Source organism: Cricetulus griseus, chromosome 2 (genome assembly GCF_003668045.3).
Source record: "Cricetulus griseus strain 17A/GY chromosome 2, alternate assembly CriGri-PICRH-1.0, whole genome shotgun sequence".
Lineage (NCBI taxonomy): Eukaryota > Metazoa > Chordata > Mammalia > Rodentia > Cricetidae > Cricetulus > Cricetulus griseus.
The window spans coordinates 312,188,187-312,210,309 of NC_048595.1; the positions used below are offsets into that span (position 1 = coordinate 312,188,187).

General features: G+C 38.7%; 1 protein-coding gene across 1 annotated transcript in view; it reads right to left on the reverse strand.

Moving 5' to 3' along the window:
• Positions 1-22,123, reverse strand: part of Jmy (junction mediating and regulatory protein, p53 cofactor) — a 64,832-nt gene that overhangs the window by 34,218 nt on the left and 8,491 nt on the right. Inside the window, 2 exon segments of the mRNA XM_027401722.2 lie at positions 6,089-6,239; positions 15,276-15,449. Coding sequence (XP_027257523.1) covers positions 6,089-6,239; positions 15,276-15,449 — 325 coding nt within the window.

The window sequence follows — 22,123 nt, forward strand, 5'->3', positions numbered from 1 at the left end:
GTTCAAGATATTCCTAGTGAGTCAATTCACTTCCTGTTGCCTACAGCTCAATATGTAGAACTCTCAGCTTCTTCTCCAAACCATGTGTGCCTGCATACATGCTGCTATGTCCTGCCAAAATGATAATGGACTAAACCTCTGAAATTGGAAGCTAGCCCAATTAAAGGTTTTCCTTTATAAGAGATGCTCTGGTTGGGGTATCTCTTCACATCAATAGAAACCTAATCAAGGCAGAAGTTGGTACCAGGGACTGGGGTTTCTGTATAGGCCTGACCATGTGGTACTTTGGTTTAGGAAAGAAGTGGGATGCTTTAAATGCTGCTTAATGGGCAATAATGGAAGACAGTAATGCTGAGGATGATTTGGACTGGGGGGTGGGGTGGGGCTGGCATTAGAGGTTTCAGGAGAATTTTAGAATTTAAATTTAAAATTTAAAATTCTAGAATTTTAGGCAAATTTAGAATTTGCCTAGAGATAGTCCTTGTGATATCTTTATTGGTAAAGAAAGTGGCTGATTTTTTGCTCTTGTACGAAAAGTCTGCCTAAGGCTAAAGTGAAAAGTTTTGGATTAATTGCACTGAAAGGAGATCTCAAAAAAGCCTAGTATAGGTTCTATCATGTTGTTACTAGTGTTGATTCTTAAGATTTATAATGAAAAGGAACAAGCAAATCAAGGAAAAATACAAAATGTACAATATGAGGAGGAAAGGGGCACCAGGAAGTGGAATGTTGCTAAAACCTGTGTTCAAGGAGATAAACAGATTAAGAAATGGAATAAAGGGAATGGTGGCCTTGGGACAAGATCCTACCCAGCTAAGCATCCAACTTGTGAAAAGGAATGAAAGAACAGTTTGGGTCCAGGTATGGTGGTGCATACCTTTAATCCCAGTAATCAGAAGGCAGTGGCTGGAGGATCTCTGAATCTGAGGCCAGCCTCTTATCTACAAAGCAGATTTCAGGACAGCCACACTTAGGCAGTGAAGGACAGAAAGCTGAACAAGATGTAATTGAACAAGAGGGCCATGTTCCAACCTAGAAAGCAGAATTTGGCAGATTCAGGCACATGGCTCTGGCATTAGAGTCAAGGGTAGAAGAAAGGGGCTAGTTCCATACAGTTGCCTGTGAATTTCAAGATTCCATTGTTTTATTTTTCCACTGAGTAGTACTCCATTGTGTAAATGTACCACATTTGCTCTATCCATTCTTCAGTTGAGGGGCATCTAGGCTGCTTCCAGGTTCTGGCTATTACAAATAATGCTGCTATTATGAACAAAGTTGAACAGATGTCCTTGCTGTATGAATGTGCTTCTTTGGGGTATACAACTAAGAATGGAATTGCTGGATCTTGTGGTAGACTGATTCCCATTTTCCTGAGGAATTACCATACTGATTTCCAAAGTGGCTATACGAGTTGGCACTCCAACCAGCAATGGAGGAATGTTCCCTTTTCTCCACATCCTCTCCAGCATAAACTGTCATTGTTGTTTTTGATTTTAGCCATTCTGACAGGAGTAAGAAGGTATCTCAGAGTTGTTTTGATTTGCATTTCCCTGATGACTAAGGATGTTGAGCACTTTCTTAAGTGCCTATCAGCCATTTTAGACTCCTCTGCTGGAAATTCTCTATTTAGTTCTGTACCCCACTTTTTAATAGGATTATTTGGTGTTTTGGAGACTAGCTTCTTGAGTTCTTTGTAAATTTTGTAGATCAGCCCTCTGTCAGATGTCAGGGGTTGGTGAATATCTTTTTTCATTCTGTGGGCTGCTGCTTTGTCTTGCTGACTGTGTCCTTTGCCTTCTCAGTTTCAGGAGGTCCCATTTATTAATTTTCGATCTCAATGTTTGTGCTACTGGTGTTATGTTCAGCAAGAGGTCTCCTGTACCAATTCGTTCGAGGGTACCACATACCTTCTCTTCTAGGAGAGGTCCAGTGTGGCTGAATTTATTCTGAGCGAGATAACCCAGTCACAAAAAGACAAACATGGTATGTACTCACTCATATTTGGATTTTAGACATACATTGCCAGAGAAGTTGGGAAACAAGGAAGACTCTAAGAGAGACATACATGGTCTCCCAGAGAAGGAGAAACGGGACAAGATCTCCTGACCAAACCGGGAGCATGGGGGGAGGGGGGAGGGGAGAGGGAGCTAGGAGAATGAGAAGGGGAGAAGAGGAGGGGTGAGGAGGACATGAGGGAGCAGGAAGGTTGAGTCAGGGGAAGAATAGAGGAAAGCAAGATAAGAGATACCATAATAGAGGGAGCCATTATAGGCTTAAAAAGAAATCAGGTGCTAGGGAAATGTCCAGAGATCTACAAGGATGACACCAACTAACAAACTAAGCAACAGACAAGAGGCTACCTTAAATGGCCTCCCCTGATAATGAAATTGATGACTAACTTATATGCCATCCTAGAGCCTTCATCCAGCAGCTAGTGAAAGTAGAAGCAGACACCCACAGCTAACACTGAACTGAACTGGAATCCAATTGCAGAGAAGCAGGATAAGCAAAGGGGTCCAGACCAGGCTGGTGAAACCCACAGAAACAGCTGACCTGAACAAGGGAGAGCTCTTGGTCTGCAGACTGATACAGACCCCCATGAACGTGGGTATCAGTGAGAACTTGGAAATCTATGGGGCCTCTTGCAGTAGATCAGTACTTATCCCTAACATAGAAATGGACTTTGGGAGTCCATTCCACATAGAGGGATACTCCCTCAGACTAGACACACGGGGGTTGGCCTAGGCCCTATCCCATAGGATAAGGCAAGACTCAGAAGGCCCCCTATGGAAGGCCTCACCCTCTCTGGGGAGCAGAAAGGGTATGGATAGGTAGGGTGTTAGTGGGGGGGGGCAGGAAAGGAGAGGAGTGAAACGGAACTGGGATTGACATATAAAACAATTTTGTTTCTAATTCAAATAAAAAAATGGAGAAAAAAAACAAACAAACAAGAAAGGGGCTATAAAATCTTCCTCTGAGATTAAAGAAAGCTACTGAGGGTAGGCATGTGGCAGGGATGTCCCTTCACAGAAACCCAGAGAGGTCATTTTGTGAAGCTGTGAAGGTGAAACCTGGATTGCCTTGGAGACCTCAAGATGTTAGAAATGCCAGAGTCATGGGATATCTGTAGAGGAAAGCTGCTAACAGGGAGTGACCAGTCCAAGAGAGAGGAGTATGTTGCAGTCAAGAAAGCTGAAAAGAATTGGGAGATCTGAAGAGTGTTTTGACATCAGATATGGAGATGCAGAGTTTGGAGTTTGCCCAGCTGGTTTTTGGTCTTGCTTTGGTCCAGTATTTTCTCACTATCCTCCCTTTCCTCTATTTTAGAATGGTAATGTATACCCTAAGACATTATATGTTGGAAGTATGTGACCTGCTTTTTGATTTTGATTTTACAAGGGATTACAGTTAAGAGATGGCATGAATCTCAGAAAAGACTCTGAACTTTAGACTATTAAGTTTGAGACTGTTAAGAGACTAGAACGACTTTTGAAGTTAGACTGAGTTGCTATGGTCACGGCGTGTCTTCACAAAAACTGAACACTGACTAACACAAGTATTTAATAACTTTTGCCTTAAAATTTTCAGAAATTCTTTATATGTACAGGTATTTTGCCTGAGTATAAGCATGCCATGTAGGCTTAGCATTTATGGAGGCCAAAAAGGGCATCAGATTCCCTGGAACTGGAGTTAACAGACAAAAGTGAGCCACCACAAGAATGTCAGGAATTGATGCAGGGTTCTTTGGAAGAGCAGTCAGTGCTCTTAAGTGCTGAACCATCTCTCCAGCCCTAGAACTCCTTTCTTTAAGAAATAAGCACATAATTTATGTACGTCTTAACAAGTATAATGAGTCAGCTCGTTATGCTGACCACCAAGTTTCTATGTTGATGCTCATACAGCCAGCTGACTTCAAGCCTGTGATGCTTACTTCAAAAACACTGCTGTTTCTTGAACTTACAGTCTTTAGAAATCACCTGTGATGCTGATCTGACAGATGAGGAATTTGCTTCTTTAGAGGGTGTGCTGCTCCCTTTTCTTGGTCTCTCTAAGCTTTGTTGCTACAAGTCACTGCTATTCTGAGTGGCTCTTAAATGACTGAGGGAACAGCTTTTTCTGAAAATATCTCTTGCCTTCAAAAACTGAAATTTTGCCAGACCAGGCAACCATGTTAATAACATCCCTTGACTATGAGCTCAATCTATTTCCCTACTATGTGTTCAGCCTGTCTAACTTGCCCTTGAGAAAACAATGAAGGGCCAGGTGTGGTGACACATGCCTTTAATCCCAGCACTTGGGAGGCAGAGTTCGAGGTCAGCCTGGTCTGCAAAGAGTTCCAGGACAGCCAGGACTGTTATACAGAGAAACCCTGTAGGTAGGAAGGAAGGAAGGAAGGAAGGAAGGAAGGAAGGAAGGAAGGAAGGAAGGAAGGAAGGAAGGAGAAAAAGAGAAAGACAGAGAGAAGAATAATGAACCAAATCTTACTATACATTCTACTTTACATGTAATCATATTGTGCAATAATAAGCTAAACGCATAGTTTTGATCTTATACTATATATGCTTCCATGCCCCTGACCCAGAGTAGTATGTGTGTGTTGTGGTTGGTAATCATTTGTTAAAAGCAGCCAATAGGCTGAAAGCAGTCTTTTTTTGTTTTTTGTTTTCCCTGTGGTTTTGTGTGTTTCCCTGTGGCTTTGGGGGCTGTCCTGGAACTAGCTCTTGTAGACCAGGCTGGTCTCGAACTCACAGAGATCCACCTGCCTCTGCCTCCCGAGTGCTGGGATTAAAGGCGTGCACCACCACCGCCCGGCTTGAAAGCAGTCTTAAAGAATACAAACATCCATCCTAAATGCTGGAAGCAACATGTGGAGATAGGCTGGTAACATGTTTTAAGTTTTGAGTGTAATCTTGGGTCAGCTTGCATCAATAAAATATCTCCTGCAAAACTCTAAGATGTTTATAGAAGAGAATTTCTCATTTCATTCTCATATCATGTTTTCTGTGTTGTTCAATAAACATGGAGCAAAACCCTTTGTTAGAGAAAGACAACAGACAAACATCACACAACAAAGGACAATAGACCACACATTTCAGATGAACAGAAGGCACAGAGTGATGAAATTCAAGTTTGTGCTCACTCTAAACTACTCCAAGAGGAAGAACCTTTTTATTATTTAATGTGGCATGAACAGGCATACTAACAGTAGAACTAAAGTTTTCAACTCAGAATCTCCTTGAACCTCAATTTTAAGGTCTCAAACAAACTATCCCTATTGTCTGTTCTATATGAAATATATTTCTGTCTTTTTAAATTTTCTGACCATCTTTAAAAATTGTATTCAAATATTAAGGCAATTGTAAGATCAATAGAGTGTATTATAGGCTGGGGAAATGTTCTATTTTAAGTATGATACACTTTTAAGTCAAGTCTGTGAGGTTTAATTTTGTAAAAACATTTATTTGTATGTATATAGATGGTTAATTGTTTCAATCATGTTTTTCCAGTAATAAACCTTACTGTGTTTATTTCTGTATTTGTATCAGAGTCTCAATCCTTAGTTGGCCCCCAGATCATAGTAGAACTAACTCTATGATGAAAGTATCATTCATACCATAAAACTCAGCATGCAGACAGTACCACCTGCCAAAATGAAAACAAAGACCCAATCCATCAAAACCCATAATTTTGAGAATGTATCTAAATGCACTAACCTTGCTTTTTGGCTTCTGCAATTCCAACTCTGGCTAACTGTTCTTGTTAACTCATGTTTGTCAACCCAGAACATAGATTCTGTGCTTAAAAGCTCACCCTGAGAAAGGCTAACACCTAATGAAGTTGACAGCTGGCTAAAAAAGACTTATCCCCACGTCTAAGAAGTATTCTCTGGTAGCTACCCCACAACAGTACTCTCTGAGCAGGCCATACATGTATGCCTAGAAGGGGCTGAAAGGATACCTTGACTTGCTACTAATGGTTACTCTCTGCTGCAGTGAGCCACACTTACCCAACACTACAATTAGACTAAACATAAAACTTAACTACTCATCTTCAAAAACTGCCTAAGGAATCATACTGAAAAGTTTACCTTTCTGAGCTTTAGCAGTTATTTCAAAATATTTGACAGTGAGATCCTGAATAGACAACACAGCCATGTGAGCTTTCCGCTGCCAGTCAGCATCTTCTTTTTGTAGACTCTCAATTCTTCGAGGTCCCAGATAATCATTCTCCATAGAAATCTGCATGAGAAAAAGGGAAGCATCTCTCTCTCATTCCTCAGACATTTAATGAATGTTTGTTTCTCTGCCAGGAACTAGTCAGAACACTACTTGTACCCTGCTCTAGAAGATGTATTAGTGATACAAACTGGGTAACTTCATAGCAAAAGATGCTAAAGATATTTGACATGAGAATCTGCCTTCCTTCTACCCCTTCCACCCTCCATTCCCTTCTACATATGTGGGAACAATACACAGCAAAGCCTTTGGTCATTTCTGAGTATTGAGATAATGAGCAATTTATCTTCTTGCAATAGTAATATTTTAGGTTAATAATTATTTGTGCAGTGATTACATTTAAAAGCCATTAAATATTAAAATATAGATTTTAAGACTGGTGACACTGTAAAAGTCTGCCCATATACATACTGAAAGTACTCTAATAAATTTTCTTTTATTTATTATTTTCCTTTTTCAAGTACTAAGGCCTGACATATCCCAAGCAAGCACTCTGTCCCTTTAAGATAAAAACAAACTAGCTATGTATTACCAAAGTCACAAACAACAAATGAATGGAAATGGATTATGTATACAAACAAACCTGCTTTATCATCATACACAGATCAATTAAGAAATTAAATAAGAAACATTAAGTTACAGACATGGTGGCCTATGTCTGTAACCCCAGCTCTTTAGAAGGCTGAAGCATGATGGGAAAGAAAAGTAATATTACTGTTAAGATAAATGAAAACTAAGAGTGTTGACACATGCCTTTAAAACCAGCATGCAGAAAGCAGAGACAGGCCAGTCTGATCTACATGGTAAGTTTTGGGACAGTCAGGGCTACATAGAAAGACTCTGTCTCAAAAAGGAGGGGAGCGGGGGAGCTAGAGAGATAGCTAAGCAGTTATTCTAGAGGACCCAGATTCAATTCCCAGCATCCATATGGTGATTCACAACTATCTGTAACTCCAGTCTCACCCTCTTTTGGCTTCTGTGAAGATATATATATATATGGGCAAAACACCCCTATACATTAAATGAAAACAAGTATCAAATCACTGAAAATAATGAATTTCAAAGGTACAAATAAAACAAGCCATATTTTCTAAGCAATGCAAGAAACAGAAATTAACATAATAACCTAAAACTGAAATAAAATTTAATCACCTGGAATTTAACACCCTTCATTTAAGGGGGAATGGGACTTAAAAGAAGAAAAGACCTAAGATTTACTTTTGTGAGAACTGAAATAAATTTTTCAAAGGTCATGGCCACAGATATAAATCTGGGAATTAACAACACAAAGAAAGCATTTATAAAACCATAATGGTTAGGCCAGGCAGTGGTGGCACACATCTTTAATCCCAGCACTCGAGAGACAGAGGCAAGTGGATGTCTGTGAGTTCGAGGCCAGCCTGGTCTACAGAGTGAGTTCTAGGAAGGTTTAATGAGGTCATCTAAGGTGTAAACACCCCACACACACACTCATGCACATACAGTCAGTGTTCACTAGAGAAAGATAGCCAACAGCAAGAGATTCTATAACTGCATAAGGAGCTGAGACAGAGAGGTTCAAGAAGAAAGCTCCTTTGAAGAGTAACTAGAGCTGTTCACACCAAGGGGTGTTTGAAATAAAGGGGGGAATGAATACCAGATGTGTAATGAGAAAATTGTGTTTGACAGTCATAAAATCCAAATCTTTGCAATAATAAATGTTTAGAAAGTTTCTCTTAACATGAATGCTACATGCTACAACAGTAGGTGGATATAGATCAAAATCAAAGATGAAATAAAATTCAATTACATAGTGAATTTCCAGGGAAAAAAGGGCAAAGCATATAAAATGTACTACTGATGTCATCTTCAGGTGGCAGATTTTGTGTCAGTCATTTTCTTCCTGTTCAAAACTGCACTTCCAAGGGCTAGGGATATAAGTCAGTGGTAGAGCTCTTGCCTACACGTGCAAGGCCCTGGGTTCAATCTGCAGCACCTGAAGAACACAAAAACTGCAGTTTCTGTCAGGTATGTGATTCATGCCAAGACTGTTATCCCAGCACTCAGAAAGATGAGAGGCAATCTGTGAATATGAGGTCAGCCTGATCTACCTCATATTGACCTAGTCAAAAGAAAGGGAAAATGAGAAAAGAGAAGCGTGGAGAAAGAGAAATGCCAAGAAAAGACCGTACATTTTCTACTTTCTTCACTGAATGAAATATATTTAACAATGAAAAAGTGGTGGTGTACATATAATAATAAACAGGAAGAGATCATTCTTCAATGAATGGGCTAAAAGCACATTAACCCCAAGTTTCCCGTTTTCCTCTAAGAAGATCAAAGATGGTAAATGTGAGGTGCTTCTCTTGGCAGTGTACAGGTGAGGAGGAAGTGGTGGTAACATCAGAACCTGAATGTTAGTCAACTCCCTAACTCATTTATACTGGATTAATTACCCAAATATACAATTTCTATACCTACCACTTCAGTAGTCATATATATATATATATATATAGTTTTTTCAACTCCAGCCTCATAATACAACTTTGCCTTTTCCACCAAGACAGCCAGTACCAGCACACCAAGTGCCCTATCCTTAGAGGTCTGGATCTCTCCATCAAGGCTACTACTAGACTACAAGATGCAACATCATTTTTTTTAGAAGGATGTAGCTCCAGGGGACCAGCCATCTGTGCTTAACTCAATAAATCCAGTCCCTTTCCTTTGTTCTTTCACCTCTAAAAGTGGTAGCTCTTTTTATAATTGCTTCCTTTGAGGTAGTTTACTTTCTTGCCTTAATTACCTGCTTTTCTTTATACCTAGTTAACAAATCTTAGTATTAGCACACTCACTGTTGAAGTTACTAATTTGATTTTTTGGTCAAACCTCAACAGACTTAACTACAGAATAGAAACTCAACAAAATAAACACAACAAAAATCGCCCTAACTCAAAGCTCAGAACATGAGGACGGAAATCATTTCCACCTGCATGAATAAATGCCATACCACCCACCACCAGACAAAAGGAGGGGTTGGAAACCTAGAAAACTGAGATTCTTCTGTATTGGGGATTTTGTGGGAAGAGGTTAAAAACCAAACAGAACAGCATACTCATCTGAAGATAACTTGCGCACTGCTGGATTAGCACTTGTCTGTCCCCACCTCAACACAGAAGATACACACACACACACACACACACACACACACACACACACACACACACACACACAAACACCCTCCTACACAGCATTTCTTCTGTGGCTTTGTGGATGACTTTTGAACTCAGCAGCTATAATGTTGCAACCAACTACTAGAAACCTTGTCTAATCATTTTCCTGTACTCAATGCACTAAGCAACAATCCTCTCTTAACTTCTTTTCCTAACTTGGGAAACTTGAAGATGTCACAGCAGCCCTGTTCAGCTGGATTGTGTGCTAAAAACAATGACAGCTCTGTTTGGAATTTCAAGGCTAGAAAGAAAACAGAGCATGTTTTAACATGGAAAAAGGTGTGTGTCAGTTTAGGTAGCCAGGAGAATAAAACTAATTTATAAACACAAATTCTCTGGCATGGAGCTCTCTATTATAAAAGCACATCATTGCTAGGATACTGTGGTTTTATAAGCTCTTATAATACAGCATTTCTGTGCATTGTTAAGATACTGGGAAAATATAGTTTAAGATCCTTTGGTGAAGCAAATGCCAATTCAGATTTATGAATATACTTAGTGTAGCATAGTGTAGCATAATGTAACTTTTCTAGGCATCAGGGCAGCTTGTTCAATGATAAGCAATTATCAAGAACTTTTTAAAAGATTTACTTTAATTTTTTGTTTTTTTTTTTTTTGGTGTGTGTGTGTGTGTGTGTGTGTGTGTGTGTGTGTGTGTGTGTGTGTGTAAGGTGCCAGTGAAGGCCAGAAGAGGACACTAGATCCCCTGGAGTCGGAGTTACAGACGATTATGAACTACCATTGTGGGTGTAGAGAACCAAGTTAAGATCCTCTGGAAAAGCAGTAAGCTTTCTTAATCATTAAGCCATCTCTCCAGCCCCATCACAGCTCCTGAACACACCAGCCCAGACTGTAAATGGATGTACCTGCATGCACCTGTAATCCTAGCTACTTGGGATGCCAGCAGAGCAGATACAAAGTTCAAGGCCAGAATGGGCAGTGGGAGGGCTGAGGATGCAGCTCTGTGGCATAGTATCTGAGTGGCTTCAAAAGATAACCTCCTGGATTTGATTCCCTACCATACATCTTGTAAAACACTAGTATCCAAATACGAGAAGTCAATTAAAATGGGCAAAGGGTCTAAGACATATGGCTAACTAATACATGAAAAATATTCTATATCACAAGTCATCAGGGAAATTAAGCCAAACCCAAATTGAGTTGTGATATCACTCCTGTTTAAATGGATATTATCCAAAAGACTAAAGATAACAAATGTTAGAAAGGAGATGAACAAAGGGGAGATTTTTGCATACTGTTGGTGGGAACTATTAGTGTTAACTATTATGGTAGCTCCTCAGACAATTAGAAACAGACCACACGTTCTTCCAGTTCTACTTTAAGTTTATGACCAAGGACTTGATGGCAGTATGTTGAGATATGAGGTCCCAATGTTAACTTCAGCATAACTCACAATAAAGAAATGGGATGAATACATGTGTCCTTCAACAGAGGAATGGACAAAGAAAACACGGACACACACACACACACACACACACACACACACACACACACACACACATACACACACATACACACGTCATTCAGCCTTTAACAAAGAGTAGAATGGTACTAACTCATGTAGAGGAGAGCAATTTGGGGCTTAGGGAAGATTTTAGTTAAAGGATACAAAATTTCAGTTAGGAAGACTAACTTAAAGAGATGTTACAACATAGTAAAATATATTTACCAATGTATAATTTTTTAAAAAACATAACAGCAGATCTTAAGTGTTCTCACCAAAATTTAGTAAAGTATGTAAGATATTAACTAGTTCAGTTTAGCCCTTCTAAATTTTTTTGTTTGTTTTTAATGAGATAGAGTTTCTCTGTATAATATCCCCAGTTGTCCAGGAACTTCCTTTGTTGAGGCTGGCCTCAAACTCAAAGAGATCCACCTGCCTCTGCTTCCTGAATGCTGGGATAATAGTGTGCACCACCATACCCAATTTAGCTCTTGGAATGCACATAAATAAAATAACAAAATATTAGTGTAGATGAAATTTTATTGTTAAGTTAAATGTTAACCTTAAATAAAAATAAATTGTAAAGGCACTGCTAAAATTGATTTTATTCCATATACTAATTGAATGAGATCTCACTACTATAATTTAACTGTCTTTCTAATCCCCAAAGGTTCATCTGTTGCAAAGTTGGTTCCCAGGGTGGTGGTGATGGGGAGGGAACTAATAAGAGTCTCTCAGTTCAGCTTAGGGCAACCTCAGAGGGGCCTGTGGGCAGGCGGGCCGGCCGGCCGGCCGGCTGACTGACTGCATGAACTTATGCTCATATTTGCACTCATATTACTGCAACCACCAAAAGGTGATATTACTGATGCCCTCACCAGAGCCTGCATCATGATTTAGACTACTAACTTATCTTTCCTTGGTATAAAAAAGATCCTATCTTGGACATTTTGCTGCAGTAACAAAAACAGACCAGCATACTGACATACTATAAACATTATTGAGTCTTCCAATCTATTAATGTGCAACACCTCTAAAGTTAGTCATTCTATAATTTCCGAGAAGTTTTGGTGTTCATTTGTTCTGTGCTACTGGGGACTGCATCCCGGGGCAGTAGGTATGTTAGAACAGGTACTCTACAGGGACCTCAGCATTATTTCACAATTCTTTCTTTAAAGTACTTTCATGCATTTTAGTGACATTTATTACTGAAAGTTTTGTGTACAAGGATTCCTAATGTAAGTAGCATTTAAATTTTTTTCAATTTTAAATTGTTTACATCCAGAGGACAATACTTAACCAAATCTTTCATATTGACTGTATACCAAAATTCCATTAAACTTATATACTCTTTCGAACAACTCTTAAGATTCCTTAGAATTATCCAGGTAGTGGTGGTGCATGCCTTTAATATCAGCACTAGGGTGGCAGAGACTTTTCTTCAATTTTTCCAATTTATGTATTACTTTTACGTTTTTGTTTTTTATTATACTTTTTGTCTATATTATTTTATAGACATTTTGGACTGCTTAGACCTCTAGAACACTACTGAATAAAAAAGTATGAAAAGACTGAAATGGAAGTGAGAGTGGTGACACACGCTTTATTCCCAGCACTCAGGAGGCAGAGGAAGGAAAATTTGAGCTCACGCCTATTCTACATAGGGAGCCCAGGACAGCCAGGACTACATAAAAAGAGACCCTGTAACAAAATGAAACAAAACAATCTCTCTCCCCACACAAACAATATATGTCTACTACTTTCTTAAAAAGAAAAAAAACATTTAAACTAAGTTTCTAAAATACACTGAAATATGTATTTTTTAATGTAACCAGGGTAAGGTTTCATTGATTTTTGTCTAAGTTTTGTCTGTTTCACACTTATTCTCAATCTTTTTTGTTGTTGTTTTGTTTTCCTTAACACGTTTATTTTGTGGAGCTAAACACTCTACCACTGTTTTTTTCTAGTGTCTTCACTGAGAACCTTCAATGGTTATTTTAGACCCCTCTCTAACAAATACTTAATGTCATAAATATCCCTTGAGCTTCAGTTTCACACAGATGTCTTGTCAAGGGTGCAGAGCGAAGTCAGTTCTCCCAGAGACATTAAGAAGTCCACCCAAAGTGTAGTAAGGTCCACCACACAAGGCAATCCTTTTGGGAACATGGGAATATAAACAATACAGACTGGGCTAACCAAAACCTCTATTAACTACCAGTTAGAAAATACATTTAAGCCGGGCATTGGTGGAGCATGCCTTTAATCCCAGCACTTGGGAAGCAGAAAATCGGGAAAAAAATTAAAAATTGTAAAACTATCAACTCAATACAAATCTGGCACAATATGTAGGGAAAATAAAGCTGTAGAATAAATTCCAACATTAGTAATAATTGCAAAAGTGGTAAGTATATATTCTACTACTTTCCCTACTTCGGGACATTTTTTAAAAGGAATTTTTTAAAAATATGTATTATGTACAGCATTCTGCCTGCATGTATCCCTGCAGGCCAGAAGAGGGCACAAGATATCATTACAGATGGTTGTGACCTACCCTGTGGGTGCTGGGAATTGAATTCAGGACCTCTGGAAGAGCAGTCAGTGCTCTTAATTGCTGAGCTCTCTCTCCAGTCCCTGCTTCAAGACTTTTAAAGTTGTAATTATCTCTACACACAATACACATTGCACTAATGGGTCAGAGTAAAACATGTTTCCACCTCTATTTCACGCACTAATTTATCTTCATAAAATAATTTCCAGGAATTAAGGTGGTAAAGGGGCTGTCTAAAGACATAAATCCCTAGATTCAATTTAACCACTGCAGAAAACAAAAATTATAAGAAGGGATTTTGAAATTTTATTGACATAGTTAGCTTGGTTATAATCCAAAGACAAGTCTCAATTTGTGCCAGTTAGTTTTATGTCAACTTGATACAAAGCCAGTTATTTTGAAAGAAGGATCCTCAATTGAGAAAATGCCCCCTTACTGGATTATCCTGTGGAGAAACCTCTGGTGCATTTACTTGACTGATGACTGGAATGGGAGGACACAGCTCACTGTGAGCAGTGCCATCCCTGGGCTGGTGGTCCTGGGTGCTGTAAGAAAGCAGGCTGAGCAAGCCAGTAAGCATAAGCAGCATCCTCCATGGCCTCGCATCAGCTCCTGCCTCCGGGTTCCTGCTCTGTTTTGAGTTCCTGTTCTGACTTGAGTGATGCACTGTGATGGAGAACTTTAACTGAAAAAGCCCTCTTCTTCTGAAGTTGTTTTCGGTCATGGTGCTTTATCACACCAAAAGAAATGCTAATAACTAAATTATATCATATCCTCATACTATGTAATAAACAATTGTTTTTAGTTTTTATTTTATAACAAATACTTTGTCAAAAAATTATAATTCCTTTTTTACAATATATGTATTTCTAACTTAATAGTAACTAGTAATAATAAATAATTTTAAGACATTCTTTGGAATTAGTCACCTAAATGACTATTACTAGCTATGAACAAGGACATAAATGAGTAATTTGTGTAACAATACCACTTAACATATTCATTCATCTGACACACTATGAACTGTGGGCAGTACCATCCCTAGGCTGATGGTTCCGGGTGCTATAAGGACTCAATAACTAGGTGTAGTGAATTATTAGAAAATATGCCTGTATGTAGCAAGCATTCATAAGCACAAAGAATAAAACAGTAGTGGCTGATGGTGTGAGAAGCAATAGCTTATAACAAATATAGTCAAATACCACTTTTTGCCTTAAAGAAAGTTACAAATTAACTAAATATGATGTTTCTCCTCAGTTTCCCAAGAAAAATGAAATAAGCAGTGATAGTAGCTCACTCATTCAGTTTATAGACTTTCTCAAATGAATATTCAATGCACACTCCTTAATTACTTGCCTCTAAGAATGAACCTAAAATTTAAACAGTCAATGCTGAACTGCAAAAGCGATGTCTGCAAATACTACAAGCAGTCCAGTATTGGGGGACACCATAGCTAGTTCTTTTCAGGCTTTCAGGGTAGATTCTCAAAAAATGTCTACAGTTGATTTTTAAATGTAATTTCTAATATCCAGTCTTAGGTTTCTGACATCCTTTTAATCCAAGTGCCAAATTTATTTTAAAATAACTGATAACTCATTATTTCTCAAAAGTTCAAGTAAGAGTATAATAATATGTGTACTTACTGTCCCAACAAAGGACCTTAGACAGGAAAGGACAAGAATCAGTTTGCATTATTTGAATGCTTCTTTTGTAATTAAAACGTATGACTAGCCAGGCTCAGAACTAGAATGGCTACAGTTTATGCTTAAAAAAAATAAAATAAAAAATAAAATAAAATAAAATAAAAATAAAAATACCTTGATCTGCTGTCTTCGCAGCATGGCAAGCTCTCTCATGTCTCGGAATGGCTGAAGTAAATACTGGTAGAGTTCAGTTGTAGCCTCTGCAAGGCTGCTGTAGGCTTCATCCTCCATCTGATACAAGTCTAAAAGCTCCACCATGCTCTCTATAGTCTTGTGCTTGTCCAAGAGCTGCAAACAAAAAGTTTCAATACTAAGAAAACTAAATACAGTAACCGATAATACTGTACTTGCTTTTGATGCAGAATTAAGAGGTTACTAAACAGATGGTTTGCATGCCATCACTCCTCTCCGTACTTTTGTCTTATTATATGTAAGAGACCTGATTCATTAGGGGTGAAGGAGTACATACTACCTACCTGTCTTTAAATCCTCATCTAGTAGTGTTCTCCAATCATATAATGAAACAAAATAGTAACAGCAAAAAAACCCACTTTATTACTGTGCTGGTTAGTTGCTAACACAAACCTACACACATCTGGGAAGAAGGAATCTCAACTGAGGATCAAACTAGCCTATGGGCATGTCCACAGGTGCATTTTCTTGATTACTAATTGATGCAGGAGGCCCATCCTAGACAATGGACCTGAGTTATATAATGTAGCTGAGCAGAAGTTATGGAGAAGCTTAGTGTCATCCTTATCTATAGAGTGGGAAAGCTACCTCAGCTACATGAGATCCTCTCTCAAAAACTACCACCAGCACAAAGTACACACACACACACCTAAAAATAAAACAAAACCCCACCACCTCCAAGTATCAAGACAGACCTATATTAGGCCATAAATAAGTTTTTTTAAACTGAACAGAACTAGAGTATTAAAAACTTTTTTTTAAACCACAATAAAATTACAATAGCTGGAAAGCTACCAAAAATCTAAGTTAGGGACTGGAGAGATGGTTCTGCACTGTCTATTCTTGCAAAAGGAGCTCTTCTCAGACCCCACCAATGAGTTCTAATTTGAGGCAAGAGTGCCTACTTTAACTGTGACTGACCACTCCAAGGGATGCTGCACGCTACACACATCAGAAACACTAAAAACAGTAGGGAAGGATCAGACCTGCTTGAGGGTAGGAGGGAAGAGCAGGCATTATAAATTTTTAGTGAATCATAAGCTATTAATTTGTACCTCTAAAGGCAATAAAACCTTGAGAGAAAAAGTAGATGAACCTTATCTTTAACTCTACTTAAAAATGAAACACTTTCTTCAAAATAATTAAACACCAAGTTTCACAAACACCAAAATAAATGAAAAAAGAATGGCAGCAAAATGTTTAAGTAGCAAAACTCTGCCTCCTCCTTCATTGCTACTTAACTATGAAATCCACAATTCAAACTTAGAAAACCTCAGATACTAAGTAGGCTTCTTTGAGTTCTGCTTTCAAGAACACCAAAGTCAATGTGGTACCAACACATGTAGATACTACTTTCTGCCAAAATAAATGTACAAAGAACTAAGGCAAAAATCAGTTTTCAAGTATTAAAATACTTATCCAGCATTCCCTACATGCATTTTACTCTCCAACAGGGCAGTACTCAACTATGCAGCAACTAAACTTAATACTCTTGCAGAAGCCCAGGGCATCTCACCTAACAATACTAATTTATTAATCTGTCTTTGCTATAAAGTTTCATGCTTTTCCAACACTAGATTACTTTAAAATCGATGATAACTGTATTTTCAATTCAATTATATTTCTATTTTAACCTAAGTAGCCTGGAAGTAATCTTAAATGAAATGTGCTTAAAATTACAATATACTCACACACTTGAAATCTTCCGTAATTCATGATAAAGGAATTCAATGGGGCACAGGGGGTGAGTGTTCACCACCTACCTAGTACAGGGAACGGAGAGCAAAGAAAGGGGGAAGAAAGACAAGCACTAGTCAACTAAGGAAAAACTGGAAAAGTTCAGAGAATAAACACACTGCTTTGGACACTCACAGGTTACAAACTGAAATATACATGAATGGAAAGGAATTATGACAATTAGAATATTTAGGATTATTGAGGCTGTCAGGGATAGAGAAGAGCAGAGAATTTAAAATGTGAGAAGTGTCTAAATGAGGCCAATACAAGCTTGAGAAATTTGAAAGCATTCACTGTGACACTAAGAATGCAGATGTACCTGGATATGAGTAAAACATCCCTGCAAAGTATTTTCTAAGGGCTCAAAACCAATCAGCATAAACACAGCTACAGAAGAGATGAATGGAGAAGTGGGGGTGGGGAAAGTAAAGTTCTGCATCATTTCTGCTTCAAGATCTGACACAGAGGGCTCTCCCAGAGGGGCCCCAACCAGCACCCACAGCAGCTCAAAAACACCTGTGTCTACAACTCCAGACCTAAATGATCTAATACCCTCTTCTGGTGTCCACAGGCACTGCATACACATGGGGTGATCTGTACATGCATGCAGGCTGAACACCTATAAAAATAATTAATATAAAAGATTTGGGTTTGTTTTTTACTCTGACAAAGCTCTTCAGCAATTTTAGGGAATTACTCCACAAACATAGAAGACACAAAGTAAAAATTTACCAAGCATTACATATAACTACCTAAGCCTAATAAGTAAAACAAATGGTGTGTGTGTGTGCGTGTGTGTGCGTGCATGTGTGCGTGCGTGCGTGCGTGCGTGCGTGCATCTGTCTGTCTGTCTTAGGGAGAGAGAGAGATTGAGGGTTGAACTTTGCTTACACAAGCTAGGCAAACACTCCATTACTTAGCTGTATTTCCAACCCTTGTTTCCTTTGTCCTTGAGACATAGTCTCATATAGCGCAGGCTAGCAGTCCACTCTCTAAGCATCCAAAAGACCTTGAGTAGAACTTCTGATCCTTCTGTCCCACTTCCCAAATACTGAGCTTCTAAACCCAGGGCTTTCTACACGGGAGACAAGCATTCTGCCAACAGAGACATCCAGCTCTTTATTTCCTTTTTTTTGAAAGAGTCTCACTATATAGCTCTGGCTAACCTGCTATGTAGACAGATCCTACTACCTCTGCCTCCTTAGGAGTGCTAGGATTAAAGGTGAACCATCATGTTCAGTTTTTTGCGACACCACCCCCCCCCCGCTTTGTTCTGCCACGAAGTCTTTAAGTTACTTGGACTCCTCCTGTAGCTCAAATAAGGGTTGAAGTTGCAACTCTACTCCAGCCTCCTAAGCAGCTGGGATTACAGGTTTGCATCAGACCCCTCTAGATATACTTTAATTTGTTTCCATCTCAATGTAATCCTGGTAAGAATAGGCTCTTCATCTAAGAGGTTTCAACTTTAAGTCTAAAGTCTGCTTAATGAAAAATTCCTCAAACACAAGGACATACAGTTTTCTTTTATTTCTTAAAGGAGTCGGTAACAACTTGAATTTCTTTTTCAGCTAAGCTCACAGACCTAGTAAGCAGAAGAGCGGGTCTTAAAAGGAGGAGAAAAGGGGAAAAAGGTGGGTCTTAAAAGGAGGAGAAAAGGGGAAAAAGGTGAGGATGGGGAGAAACTATTAAACCAGTACAAAGTCACAGAAGAATAAATGAGTGTTCTATTACATAGGTCATTACTCTGTAGTTACACTGTTACATATAATCCAAAATAACAAAGATTTTAAAGAATTAAATATATGAGATAATACCTGAATATCCTGATTATATCAATATGTAATATATAGATGTACCTAGTGCCACATCATTATCATGATTGAGAATAAAAGTTCTCAAGGGTCCCTTAAAAACTATAGCAAAAGAAAAAACTGCCACTTTTCTTCAGGTATGGATACTAGGATCATCTTTCTAATGACATGAGGTACACTTTATCACTATGATCGAAAAACTGGCACAGATAGCAGCAATCCTACCACAGTTCCAGTGCCATCATACCCTAAGCTTTCAATCTCAATGACTCACAAACTTTTAATCCTGCAAGACCCATTCATTGATACTGCCTTACATGGAGACATGTTTTACAGTGCCTCTTCTGTTTGGATACACAGATGTTCATTATGTTACAACTGTTTACTGAATTCCATATAGTAATACGTTATGCAGACTTGTAACATAGCAGCAACAGCATGTAGCTTAAGTGTACAGTGCCGTAACACCTACGATTATGTAAGGACAGTGTAAGAAACTGTCTTATACCACTCCTCAATTAGGAAGATACTTTCAAAGAAACTGACTTATAAAATAACTCTTCATAAGCATAAAAGTCTGGGAGAATGACCCAGTCAGTAAAATGCTTGCCATGCAAACAAAGGACCTCAGTTCAGATCCCTAGCACCCACATAAAAACCCAGACAAAAAGTTTGAGCATGGTGGCATGCACTTATAATCCCAATGCTGGGGAAGCAAAGAGAACAGATTCCTGAAGCTCAAGGGCTAGCTGTGAATAAACAATCAGAGACCCTGTGTCATAAAGTACGGTGGAGAGCAACTGAGGAAGGCATCCAACACTGACCTCTGACCTCCACAGGTATACACACACACACACACACACCAGCAAATATATAATGTAAACCAACTAAATAAGTAATAAAACTGTACTGGACACTGTAGAGCAGGTCTAAATAAGAGACAAGAGGTCCAGAAGTTCAAGGTCACTCCTGGTTATATGAGATCCTGTCTCTAAACAAAACTCTTTTGAAAAAGTATACTAAAAGTAAAGGTGGAAGGAAGTCAATTACAGGGAGTTCTCAACTATCAGATATGTCATACCCTAAAGGCACATTATATAATTCTCCCACAAAGATAGTGTTTTTTCACTGCACAATCTATGACTACTCAAGACCAAGGTAAACATGTATAAGTGAAATAAAAAAATCACAACATTTTGCAAGAGCAAATATCAAAATACTGATCAAAACATCACTTAAAAAGTAGAAAGTAGGAAAAATTAGAACAGATGGGTATAATTCAGTGGTTCTCAACCTTCCTAACGCTGCAACCCTTTAATACAGTTCCTCATATTGTGAGGACCCCCAACCATAAAATTATTTTGTTGCTACTACAAAACTAATAGTTTTGCTGCTGTTGTGAATAGTAATGTAATAGTAATGAATAGTAATAACTGATATGCAAGATATCAGATGTGACCTCCAAAGCGGTCAAGAGCCACAGGTTGAGAACCACTGGCATAATGTTTAGTAAAGTTTAAGGAGCTACTTTTGTTTGGGGGGGGGGGCTTGATTTGGTTTTGGTTTTGGTTTTGGTCTTTCAAGACAGGGTTTCTTTGCATGTAGCTCTGGCTATCCTGAAACTTGGTTTGGAGACTCAAACTCAAAGATCTACCCACCTCTGCCTCCCAAATGCTGAGACTAAAGGTGTATGACACTACCACCCAGCTACATTGGGGTTTTTTTGGGTTTTGTTTTTTTTGTTTTGTTTTGTTTTTTACTTGTTTTGTTTGTCTGTAGCTGATCATATAGACTAGGCTAGCCTGGAACTTACAGAGATCTGCCTGCCTCTGCCTCTCCTAGTACTGGGATTAAAGGTGTAGGCCACCATGCCTGGCTAAGGGGCATCTGGTACCTGACAAGAAAACTCTTGAGTATTATTTAGTTGCTTGGTTATTAATGATTATGATGCTAGAGGTCAAACCAGGGTCTTACTCATGTTACAAAATATGCTGTGCCACAAAACTACACCTCCTGTCCCAGAAACTATTTTATGAATAAATTATGGAATGTAATTTAAGGGCTTCTAGGTCAGTACTTACAATTTAAGTTATTCCAATTGTAGTTCTGCTAATGTAATCAAGCTTGTCTGACATGCTTGTAGGTAAAAGGAAGATATAGAAAATATGGATAAGATTTATAAGAAATAATGAAGAAAAAATATTTGTCAGACACAGTAGTACACACCTGTAGTCCCAGCTCCATGGGAGGCTGAGGTAAATCATTTGATCCCAGGAGTTCAAGACCAGCGTGACAGAATAGGAATGGCCCCCATAGGCTTAATATTTGAATGATTGGTCATCAAGTGATGCTACTTGACTGGGATTAGGAGGTATGGCCTTGTTGGAGTGGGTGTAGCCTTGTTGGAGGAAGTCTGTTGTGGGGAGTGGGCTTTGTGGCTTCAAATGTTCAAGCCAGGCCCAGTTTCTCTCTTCCTGCTGCCTGCTGGTCTGGATGTAGAACTCTCAACTACCTCTCCAGCACCATGTCTGCCTGCATGTCATCATTCTTCCTGCCATGACAATAATGGACTAACCCTCTGAACTATAAACAAGCCCCAATTAAATGTTTCCTTTACAAGAGCTGCCATGGTCATGGTGTCCCTTTACAGCAACAGGACATTAAGACAGCAAGCCTGAACAATACAAAAACTAAACTCCAAACAATCAAAGGGGTACCAAGGGCAAGCAGAGTGCATGCCTGACAGGAGAAAAGCTCTGGGATATGGATGGGGAGAATTAAAATTATAACCAACTGTACCAAAAGTCAACCAAGATAATTAGATACATAGATACCAAGAACATGTGTCTTGGGAGCCATGGAAGAGTTTCTGATAACGCACAAAGACCAACTTGCTATTCTTATCAAGACATTGTACAACTATGGGAATATTTTACTTTTGTGGGACCAACTTCCATTATCACAACATGGCTTTGAATTACCAACCTGGTTTTTAGTAGAAATGGGTTTGGATTTCAAAGAAATCCAACAGCCAGCTAATATTAAGTATCTCAGAGGAAAGTAAATGGTAGTTTTATTTACTGTGAGTTTCTATCTATTAGGCATAGGCAGGTACATCTCACTAATGACCTTATGAAGCAAGTACAATTTTACATTACTTCAGAAATGAGAGGACCAGAGGCAGAGGTTCAATAACTTCCCAAAACTTCAGTCCAGGAAAAA